The following is an 11,036-nucleotide window of genomic DNA, read 5'->3' on the forward strand; positions in this document are numbered from 1 at the left end:
GCAACGTCATCGTCTTCCTTTCTCCCCTCCTAGCCCCAGATGTGGGGAAGCCCTGAGCGCTTTTCCCCTTCTGAAGACAAAAAGGCTAATTTCAGCGCACTCAGTATAAAATGTAGTCGGTATCTGAAATGTGACCAAAACACGTCAGTCTGGGGCCAATGTTTAATTTCTCACTCGCTACTTCCCGATCAAATTGGCTGTGTTGATAGCCAGAGGATGCTGGGCTTTTTCTAATTACCAGCACCACAAACTCGGCGGAGGGTCTGAAAACCTGTCAGGCATTTTCCCTCCCGCCTTCCCCCCCTGCTATCAGCTGAGAAGCTCTGCGGTTAGTACTGAGCTGACAATCTTTGTGGAAAAAACTGGTTTATGGCAGCCACAGCTCTCCCCTGGCGAACCTTACCCCACCAGCCCCAAGCACAGACCAGCCCTTTTTCCTACAAATCCTGCCTGCACGTCACTGTCCCACAAACCACACTGGATTCCCCCGTGCAGCTCCAGGCACAGTGATCCCAATGACATCTGCTCGGTGGATTAAATATCTAGCTCTACCCTCCCGTGCTGCAAACTGGGTTTCTCTACAGCAGCTGCTTCCCCCAGTGAGTGCAGGCTTTGGGTTTTCTTTATTCCCATTAGAGACGGGAATCAAGGGGTCAAAACGAGATTTTTCTGAGAGCTCTTGATTTGTGCTGGATTGCTGAAAGCGTGGCGGTGCTCCTTTTCCTCTAATGTCTGAACTCCACTGCTTCTTGCCGTCCCAGTGCAAGCATCTGCAAGAAGCATTTGCTATATTTGGGAGAGAGTAGTTTAAAATGGCACAGAGCAAAAAAGCCTCTTGCCAGTTCTCCAACTTCCTATCAAACTGAGATCCCAGAGCCAGTTTTATTTGAAAGCCTCTGAGCAAGCCAGCTGGGCAAAAAGCATGTCAGAGCTGTGGAAACATTATGTTTCGTTATTCTCTCAACATTTCGCAGAAGAAATAATTGTCACTGGGCCACCCGGGGCGTGCAGGAGACGGACAAAGTGTCAGATTGAATAGGAAAAACATTTCCAACTATGCTATCTGGCTAACACAGAAAGAAGTGAAAAGACCTACTATTCAGGGAGGAAGAATAGATAATTAAAAATCTGTAGCCATCTTAACAAGTCCCATGAGTTTTAACAAGGGAAGGTCAGTGTAATTAGCCAACCTGCCCAGCCAAGCCATGCTCAGAGGTCCAAAGCTAATTTCACTTTATAAGCTACTGCTTTTCCTGAGGGGAGCCAGTTCTGAGGAGTTCCCAGACATCCCTTCTGGGACCAGCCCTGTGACCCCCAAGTTCACCAAATCGCACTTCTGCACAACCGGTGCTTGGTACCTCCAGCTTCATCGGGACAAGCTGCAACATGGTACGTGAAGAGCATCTTTTTGAACGGCTCTGGTGCCCCTTCTCCTCCAGAGAAGATGTGCTCAGAACTAGCATGGCTGCATTTGCAAACAAAAGACACCCAAAAAGCTCAGCCAAACTTTTCTCTGGCCTCTTCCTCAGCACGGTTGGCTTCATCCAGCTTGGTTGACCATCAACAAGCTAACACCAGGCTTACTAACCACAGATGTCTCCTGATGCTCCTGTGTGAGGAAAAATCACTGTGCTTTTGGCCTTTGGTACCCAGAGGTAAGAACTTCCCTGGGCAGCTGCTTAGGATGGGTCCTGGCACAGCTCGTCTTGCACCTTGGTCAACCCAGGACTACGACAGTGATGGAGCAAACAGCGGGTGACGAGAGATGGTCACCAGCCCTGCAGCCATCGCGGCTGCTGTGTGATGGAGGGTGGCGTTTCATTTTCCTATCTGTCACGTAGCAATTCGCAGCCTGGCAGAACTCGTCACAGCAGCAATTCAATCAGGAGACGACAGAGGGTTGAAGATGTTCGGAGAGAAGTGGTCCATGCTGTCCTCATCGCTAGCGAGGCCAGTGTGTCTCTGCACGGGAGGACTCTGAGGGTGACAGCGGCAACCTCACCGCCCACTCCACAGTCAAGAGTGGGTGACGTTACTGGGAACGAGGAGGACTGAGGCTTCACTGATTTTTAAGCCACAGGTTTTAAGCCGTTCTTAGCCACTTCTGGCACTTGGAGACGGTAACTTTTCTCCAGGGATGTCAGAGCTTTCCTCCTCGGCCCCATAAGGAGGGAAGAAAACCGCTGCTCACCTGTACAGAGGGACTTAACCTAGGACAAGGGAGAGGCGTATGCTTAGCGTAAACATCACTACTTCACCTGAAACCACTCTTTTCTTGCTAACTTTTATATTCAAGCTATAAAATCAATTCCCTGGCCAGGCCTGAGTCCCAGTTTCTTCTGCAGCTGGGGGTAGTGCCCTTTGTGGTACCTGAACTCCACGGGATGACAGAGAGGATCCTGCTGGGTTTGGCTTGTCTATGGGATCATCTTGCAGCTGAGTACACGCACACACTTCAGAAGAGTCCCTTAGGGAGAAAGTTTCACTTTTTAGCACTCTCATTTGTTCCTATCTGCTCACGTGATTATTTTTTTAATTGATATAACGCGTACACACCTAGATTTTATTTTAAGCTTCTTTTGGATTTTTCCCCCATCATTCTCCAGGTTAAGGGGAGAGGATGAAGTGATGTTGCCAACACAGCGTCCTCTACGGACTGCGGCAGCAAACAGCCAGGATGCCTGTTTGCAAGGTGGGTGGCAAAAGCCACCTCCAGCCCTACCCACCTGCAGAGATGGGCCAGGAGGTCAGTACGGGGAGGAGATGACTTCGCTTGCTGATGATTGCCTCACCCCAGCTACAGCCAGATCACCCCTGGGTGCTTAAAAGAAAAAGGGTGGAGATGGCATGACAAAAAGTATTGACGTTTCTCAGCTGGTGGGGAAGAGGGGACAGTGCCTCCCAGCAAGGCACGGTACAACGAGGACATCGTGATTCACTGGTGGGTTTTCTCCAGCTGGAAGCAGAGAAAGGTTTGCCCATCATCAGTCCTACACAAACATCTACCCACACCCACCTCCGGCAAGGTTCAGAAATAGCACCCAGCACACACCCCAACACTCACGCACCGGCTTATCGTGGAGACGAGCAGCTGAGCTTCTCCTTTTCTTCCCTGTTGCAAAATCCTACAGTAGGAGCCTACCATCTCACAGAGGTTGAGCAATGCCATGTGAGAGTGACGACACAAAAGAGAAGCTTTAGCAAGCGTGGCCTCGAGCCCCCGGTCCTGCCCCAGGGTCCACCGCCACACTGAGCTGTGCCCCGTGTCAGAGGGGGACAGCAGGGACACGCTCATGAGGGATTTGCAGTGCAGAGCCTGCAGGTTGGCTGCTCTTCTCACTCAAGCCAGGTGGGGACCAAGAGTCCTCTTCACCCCTCCTTGCCAAGCCTGGGACCATGCTGCCTGGAGAAAAGAACCAGGCATCTGCCTTCCCACCTTGTCACCAGCGAGCCACCGCCAAATCTGGGTGACAAGAGTCATGGTGGGGCCCAGCATCGTCAGCAGTGACCTAACTTAGGACACCTTCCCGCTCAACTCTGCAGAAATTATTTCCAGAGCACTGTTGCATCCCACAAGGAAAGGGATCTGAAGTCTTGCCTCTCCGGTGTCGTCATCAAGAGATAAAGCACCAAGATTCAAAATGGGATGTGGGCTGGATCAGTAAATTTGATGTCCTGAAGGAGCCACACTACAGTGATTCTAAGGCATTGCATGTTAACGATGAATACAAACAACCTAGCATCTTCAAACACTCACTAAGAGGTCTCCATGCCTTAGGCTAAGCAATATTGTACATCCCGAGCACACACAGGCTGGCAACAGCACCGGGCAGCCCAGCCCTAGAGCTGCGGGGTGACCTGCAGCCTCACACGGTCATTTGCTTTCATAATTGCAGGAAATTGCAATTTAGGCTGTATGCAGAGGGAAGTGTCCGGACCTGGCAGGGGTGTTGGTATAGCTTCAAGGATCTCAGAAACACCCTGCGGGGCCACGTCCCAGGGAGCAGCACGAGGAGGGGATGAGCCAGGACCCCCAGCGCTGGCCATGCCCTCCCCAACGGGGCACAGACCCGGGGGGTCTCAGCATGGCTGGTAGAGCCAAGGGGGGGACAGGGTCCATCAACAGCCCCAGACACAGCGAGGGGACGAACCAGGACCAGCGTCCCTCTGGAGAGCCCGGTCCGGAGCAGGAGAAGGGGCTGGAGACAAAGCTACAAGGCAGGTCCATGGTCCATGCAGCAGCCAGGGCTGGAGATAGGGACACATCTAACGCAGCTCAGGCGGGGACAGGGGACCCATGCCTGAGCTTAAACGAGGTCCTGGGCCGTGGGCAGAGGACGTGTGTGGGTGAGGGTCCCAGATAAGGTAAAAAAGCCAGAGGCAACCTATACCACGTTTCTCAACACTGGGCTCTTCAGTTCTTATGGCAAAAGCTGTTTTTTATCACAAAATCTCACCTGTATGAGGTGTCCTTCAAAAAAGCCAGATAGGCTGAATGCTGCCAGCCTGGTCAGGTGGGATCAATACTTCAGCTCATTGATGCTAAGGAGGATAACATAGTCCCATTGTCTTCAACTGAGCATTTCATAGTTGTGGCACACCAGGAATGCCCGCTGGCTCCAAAAACATCATGACTTTCACAGCTCTGTGTCTCAGCTGTGCTTTGCAGAGCTGGGAGCTACAGGTCCAGGTGAGTCCAGGTCTGCAGGTGCAGGCACTGCTAAAGGAGAGCTACACTTCTCAGCCGGTCAGCCCTAAATCTCTCCCTGAGTCCCAGAGCCAGGAAAAAGCTTTGGGTTCACAAACTGTAGCAGCAGCAACGCTCTGACCCCCCCTAAGTTTGAGGAAGCGTGACCCCAGAATTGATCCGTGAGACGCAAGCAAAGCATAACAAGAGATAAAATGAAATAAACACTTCCCTGGTCACTCGTTCACGTCTGTCACTGACATTTGAAAAAGCCAGGCAGCGAATGCAGCTAAAACCGGGGGCTCAGTTTTCAACTGACCAAGCTACAATGAGCCAGCCAAGGCGAAAGACCGGCCAAGCAAAATGCCCTTGGCAGGGGAACTTCCACTAATGCTCTTAGCCTGTTGCAAATGCAAAGTAACACAGGCCACAGTGGAAGGTGCTTAAATTAGGTCAGGCTTTTTTGGCATTTTCTCTGAGCGGAGAGCACGTAGGGACAATCACCAAGGCTGACACTCAGCAGCTTGTGAGGATGGGGTGATCTGTGCCATTCATTCGTGCCCTTAGTCATTGGCATTTCAACATGAAAATGTAATACCTTTGAATTCAGGAGCTCGTAACACTCAAACTGTCATTTTCTCTGGCACGGCCACTATTTTTCCTGCATGCTGTTCAGAGCTGCTGGCTAGTAAGTACAGCTAAAGTGGTGGAAATGCCTGGCCACATCCATCTGCATCCTCATTTCTTGCCTAGTCTCCTTACTAAGGAGACCAGCGCAATCACCCATCCAGGCCTCAAGCCAAGACGATAAAAGGAAAACGCAGGCCAAACCCACCAAAAGCACGATGGAGCCCCTTCACCACTGCCTAGTGCTTGTATGGATAGACTGGAAAACCGGGAATAAGCATGTACAAAGGGAGTAGTTAGAAAAATGACCAGTGAAGGCACTTGAGCAGCTTGGCACCAGGATTTTCTCGGTCAGCAGGGTTACTGACCCGACGACGCAGCAGACGGACACCTGGACAGTCACTGACCTGGCTGGCAAGAGAAATGGGCCATCTTCGTGTATGGCACTCAGAGGGAATGGGGCAATGGTGGTGGGGAAGCAGGGGGAGTAATTCCTATCACATCTGAGCACATCCTGGATGGAGATCCTTGGTGTCGGGCAACCAACTCATCCCCTTGACAACGTGAATCAAGATTTGGCCTTGTGCTCACCACAAGCTCATCAAACCCCAGCAATGATGGGAAGAGGCATTTCCCTTGGGAGCAAGAGCAACCCAGAGAAGATGCACTCCTAGGGAGCTGTATTTCCCACTAGAAGCTTGTTTTCTGGTTACTCTCTGGTTTTGGTCTCCTTCATCAGATCCGAGCCATCCCCCTCCCATGCCCAAAGGTGTGGTTGCATTGGCTTTTGTCGAGATACCATTTTTTAGGCAAAGAATAATGGCATCCTTATGCTTCTCACCTCAAGCTGCTTTCTCCAGCCATCAGATCACTTCTGCAGCTCTTCTCTGCACCTCTCCCACCTTCCTTTCAAAACAGGACCACCAGACCTGGACACAGGACTCCTGGGCTTGAGGATTAACACAGGGCACGACAGAACACCGGACTCACTTTATCCCTGGGTGAGATTTACACCAAAAGGAGTATGTTCACTTCAAAACACAGAAAAGCAAAGACACAAGATAAAGTATGAACTGCACTATTAGGACTATGCAAAACAAGAAGCATCCCCGTTGTTCACCTCAGCACCTTCACCCACTCCCAAGACTCATTCTCTTGACCTGGCACCTTCCCCTATTACCTGAAGATAGAATTTCTTTCAAGGGGATCCTGCTCCTTCCTTCCAGCCTTCCCCCAGGAGTAAAAACCAAAAGACCCCTCCTATGCACAATCCCAAGCTCCAGTCTCACTTGCCTTCTGCCCAGGGAAGCTTCCTTGCCTCTTTTGCTTGGGTTCTGGGACATCACAAGACATTTAAAAGCTATGGGGTTTTCTCCTGGATCTGGTTTTTCCTAGATCTGGAGCTGTCTTTCCCTGTGATGCTCACACCAACCCCAAACATGGTGCCATATTTACCGAAACTAGCAGCAATGTGCCTGACTGAGTGAAAGACCCCACCAGGCTTGTATGCGCACTTGGATTTAGAGGGTTGCTTCTGGGGAACACTCACACTCGCAGAACAAAGCCAGGTTTTGTAGACAATACCCATTTGCTATAAAACTACACTGGCTGATAACAGTTTCTTTCCTATCAGTTATCCACTTAACACCAATTACTAACTTTCCCATTCTTTCTGCACTAGGCTGCCCTCAGGCTAAACAGATTAGGGGTATCAGGGTCATCTGTCCTTTCCCACGCAGGCAGAGTATCCCCAATTTCCCTGCAATACAAATTCAGCACGGTTTAACAGGAAACACCTCAGCCAGTTCTCTTAAGAGTTCCTGCGTGCTGATCCTCTCTGCCTGCTGATTTAAAGGTATTTGCCCAGATCAGGCATCATTCAAATTCCCCGCAGTTAATACACAGCCAGAGTACAGTTCAGTCTCCCCAACAAGACAGGCTTGTCACTGATCTGCTCCAGGCATCTCTGCACCCATCTCTGCTTGTAAGCAGAAGCTGTCACAGTTCAGGCACACACGCCGAAGAAGCTGTTCCTCCAGCGGTCACAGTTTAGGTTATAAATGACACGAGCCATGCTACTGCTTGGACTGGAAGGGAAGCCCTGGGGCTTTCCGCTCAGAGCAAGCTGGGGATACAACCTGCGAAGACCAGATGCCATAGGAAGCAAGAGCTCCTACAAGACCTCAAAGGCAGCGCAGGAAGATACTAGAGCGGTTAATCCTTACACAACGCAACTGCACACACCTGTGCAGCCTTGCAACAGAAGAGCACAGCAGCCAGGACCTGAAACAATCCCAGCCTTAATACAAGCTTTGGCTCATCTTGCCACAGTCAGGTGTTGCATACTGCAGTGTTTTCAAAAGCAGAGTGTTTCTTCAGTGAAGACCACTAAGGGCTTCCATCTCTTACTCAACACCAGAGGCCAGGTTAAGGGACAAGGAGGCAGGGTTTACCTCCCATGAGACCAGGGTCCCCCATTCCTTCTCACCCCATTCTTTGGGCACGATAGACTAGGTCACAAATAAAAGCAGACCCTCCCTCTAAAAGAGAAGCAGCTCAAAAAGAAAGCCACACACCACAGCAATTATGAATTAGGATTTTATGTTTACAGTAGTCACTTAACAGGGATACCGAGGGTTTTTTTTTTTTTAATCAGAATTCTGATGTTGGAGTTACTTCATTGGGAAAGCTGTAGGAAGACCAAAACAGCTGCTCTAAAATGGAATTACAAAGAAGAAAAAGTTGAGATCATACTGTGGTTTAAAGGAAAGTTACATAGCTTAACTTGCATAGCACAAGCATACATAAGTAGTTAAAAGGCATTGATAAAGCCCATCACAATTTGTGTTATTGCTTGCTTTTATTTTTGCTTTTCAATCTGAGCAACTGGTTGCTGGTCTCTTCTGGAACCAAGGTAGGCTTACTTGCAGTTACTGGTCAGTAGTTTAATTACATTTTGCCAAGGAATGGTGTACACTACAAAGTCACAGGTGGTATGCTAAGGAAAGAAAAAAAAAAAAGCAGTTATCAGATTAAGAGCATAAAACAGTGTCATTGACTATTGCTCTACACTGAATTACCACCCCACATGATCCAGAAACTATGCCAATTCCATGGCTGTCTAGATTTACCCTCTCCTGACAAGTATTCTGGAACACCACTCTTGTTAGTACCTGCTCAGGATGAATCATTTTTTTTTTTTCCCAATAAACACTAACAGAGAAGCTGAGCAGTCAGCACTTCTGAAGATCAGGTTACCTCCTTTACCCATTCACACAGAGGAAAGCTTTCAGCATGGGTAATACTCCAACATAAGCTCTCAGGCACAGGTAAGCACACCTGCACAGCTAATCTGTATGTGCACGTGTCAAATCACAGGAGCTTTCATAATGGTACACACAAGCTTCTAGCTAGGTGCTTAATGGATCACTTGCGTGCAGTTACACTTCTTGTACATGCAGGCAGAAAGGGCATGTACACAGAGAAGCTAAGCCTATCGCTGTGATTAAGAGAAGTAACGAAGTACTATGAAAGATCTAGACTCAGACCAGATCAAGGCAGACATATTTGGTGCTCTTATCTGAAAAGTTAAAGCACTCCTTAAAGAGCATTGTCATTAGACAAAACTCACATGTAACAGCTTGGTAGACGCAGAGAACAGGGGTAATCTGCCTCTTGTGATCAGTGCTTAGCCCAAAGTGCTATTCACAGTAATAAGTCCCCAAGGAAAGTGTGTCAAGTCAAGCATGTTTACATCAAAGGAGCAGAAAATGGTATGGGACTCAGGACCCTGGACCAAGAGCCAGGAGACCTGTAGGCTTGGCAGAGTTTCCTCCATATATCCTTGTGATCCCGACCACGAGCACTTTTTAGGAGTATTGAGGCACACACAGTCCTCCACGCACTACAGCCTCAGATCCCCATTTACAAAACAGGCGAAAAGGCCCTGCCTTCTCCGTCACCATCACCTGGCAAGACAAGTTCTGCATGGGCAGTGTCTCGTTAAGTGTAAAGGCATGAGGTCTCTGATTCTGGCCGGGGCAGACAAGGGACACTGCCCATACCTCTCTGTACTAAGCCAGCCGGAGGGACTGGGTTGGAAACGCATGTCGTGCTCTGGAGCCTACCTTAGCCATCTGCGGCGCATCATGGAAAGCACAGCTCTGGAGATCAGTTGCCGGCTTTGGGCAAGTTGTCCGGCCAATCTCAACTGTCATTATGTACTTGATTCCAGACACAATCTGCAACAAGACAAGTGGGCAGAAGCAGCTTTATTTGCAGCCCATACAGAAGGGCTCTCTGATGAGAGAAGCCTAGCAGAAAGGCAGTTTTCTGGTTACATGATGGCCCAGAAGTATGGAGGGGGATTGTGTGTGGCAACCTCCACGGAAGAGGCACTTGGTACCCTTTCAAAAACAGGAAACAAAATCCAAGTAAACAAGCCTCACGGTGCAGCTTCCTTGGTCAGTAAACAGAGACATGTGTTAACTCAGCACCGTGAGGAAGTTACAGCTTCTTCAATAACACACAGTACTCAAGGGCATTCAGACTGACAAGACCCAAGCCTCGGGGAAAAAAAAAAAAAAAAAAAAAAAGCGAGGCTTTTATTCACCTTCTGAGGAAAAAACCAGCTTGAACAACCCCCTCAAGCTTGAGGCCTGCTCTTTCTCCAAAGAAATCCCACAGGCCTCCTTTTCAGCTGCTCCCCGGAGGGTGCCGGGACCGACCCTAAAACCCCCCACCCTCCCCGGCCCGGGGTGGGGGCCACCCGGCCGCCGCCGCCGTTCCCAAGCCCGTCCCGTCACCCACCTGCCTCTTGGCGCTGATGACCCGCACCACCCGGCTGGAGTACATATCGTTGCTGGCCTTGTTGTACTCCGTCACGGCGAACTGCAGGGCCCGCTGCAGCCCCTCATCGTTGTCGGTGTTATCGATGTCCACCGGGGCTCCCAAAAGCCGCGGGCGGTCCTCACGGGCCAGCACGGCGCCGGCGAACATCAGTGCCGCGACCAGCAGCGTCAGGCAAACCCTCGCTCCCGCCATGACTCCGCGCTCTGCCGCCCTCCTCCCTGCCGCCGCCATTTTAAGTCCGGCGGGGCGGGACGCGTCCCCAAACACACCGCCCCGGTCCGCCTTCTCCCTCCGGCGCGGAGCCGTCCCGCAGCGGTAGAGCTGCCCGGTGGACCCCCCCTCCTCACCTCGGCAGGCGTCTGCCATAGGGATGGGCAGTGCCGGACCCCCCCCCGACCCCGACGCGGGGCTTCTCTGTGAGGGAACTGGGGGTGCCCTGGGACAGAAGCTTCCCCCCTCCGAAACCCCTCTTGGTGCTGCTCCTTTTTCTCTTCAGAAAGGCCAGCGCTGTGAGGGGGGAAAGGGTTTCGGTAACCCCTGAAATCTCTCTGCGCTGGGGAAAGGCTTGTGCCCTAAAGCCGTCTTGCTTGTGGAAACACACCTGTGTCCCCTGTCCCTCGGGGAGGGGACAGGAGGAAGGTGAGGGGGTGGCACTGCCATTTTGCTGCCCGCGACCCTCCACGGGGGGTACGGGTGGAGGAGGATGTTTTCCCACACGGGTCCGGGAATTCGGAGGCTTTTTCCAGGCTCTGCCTCCTCGCGGGTTATTCTAGCACTTATTTCCCTCTGCTGCGGAGGGAAAATAAAAACCACAGAGCGTTTTAAGCTACAAGTGTGGCTCCCAGCACAAAAAAAACCCGTGTCATTTCCT

General features: G+C 50.9%; 1 protein-coding gene across 1 annotated transcript; it reads right to left on the bottom strand.

Moving 5' to 3' along the window:
- Positions 1–7,972: 7,972 nt before the first annotated feature.
- Positions 7,973–10,546, bottom strand: LOC128150314 (cystatin-like). The gene is made up of 3 exons (XM_052806417.1): positions 10,124–10,546; positions 9,442–9,555; positions 7,973–8,312 (listed from the first exon to the last, which is right to left on the bottom strand). The coding sequence occupies exons 1-3, from the start codon at positions 10,529–10,531 to the stop codon at positions 8,235–8,237; spliced, it is 600 nt and encodes a 199-aa protein (XP_052662377.1). The 5' UTR covers positions 10,532–10,546; the 3' UTR covers positions 7,973–8,234.
- Between the last annotated feature and the right edge of the window lie 490 nt (positions 10,547–11,036).

This window comes from Harpia harpyja, chromosome 13 (assembly GCF_026419915.1).
Source record: "Harpia harpyja isolate bHarHar1 chromosome 13, bHarHar1 primary haplotype, whole genome shotgun sequence".
NCBI classification, from domain to species: Eukaryota; Metazoa; Chordata; class Aves; order Accipitriformes; family Accipitridae; genus Harpia; species Harpia harpyja.

Coding starts and splice junctions, on each gene's coding strand:
- LOC128150314 (XM_052806417.1), bottom strand. CDS start 10,531: ATGGCAGACGCCTGCCGAGGTGAGGAGGGGGGGTCCACCGGGCAGCTC. Junction 9,556..10,123: donor TCATCAGCGCCAAGAGGCAG/GTGGGTGACGGG, acceptor GTCTTGTTGCAG/ATTGTGTCTGGAATCAAGTA. Junction 8,313..9,441: donor ATGCGCCGCAGATGGCTAAG/GTAGGCTCCAGA, acceptor TTCTTTCCTTAG/CATACCACCTGTGACTTTGT.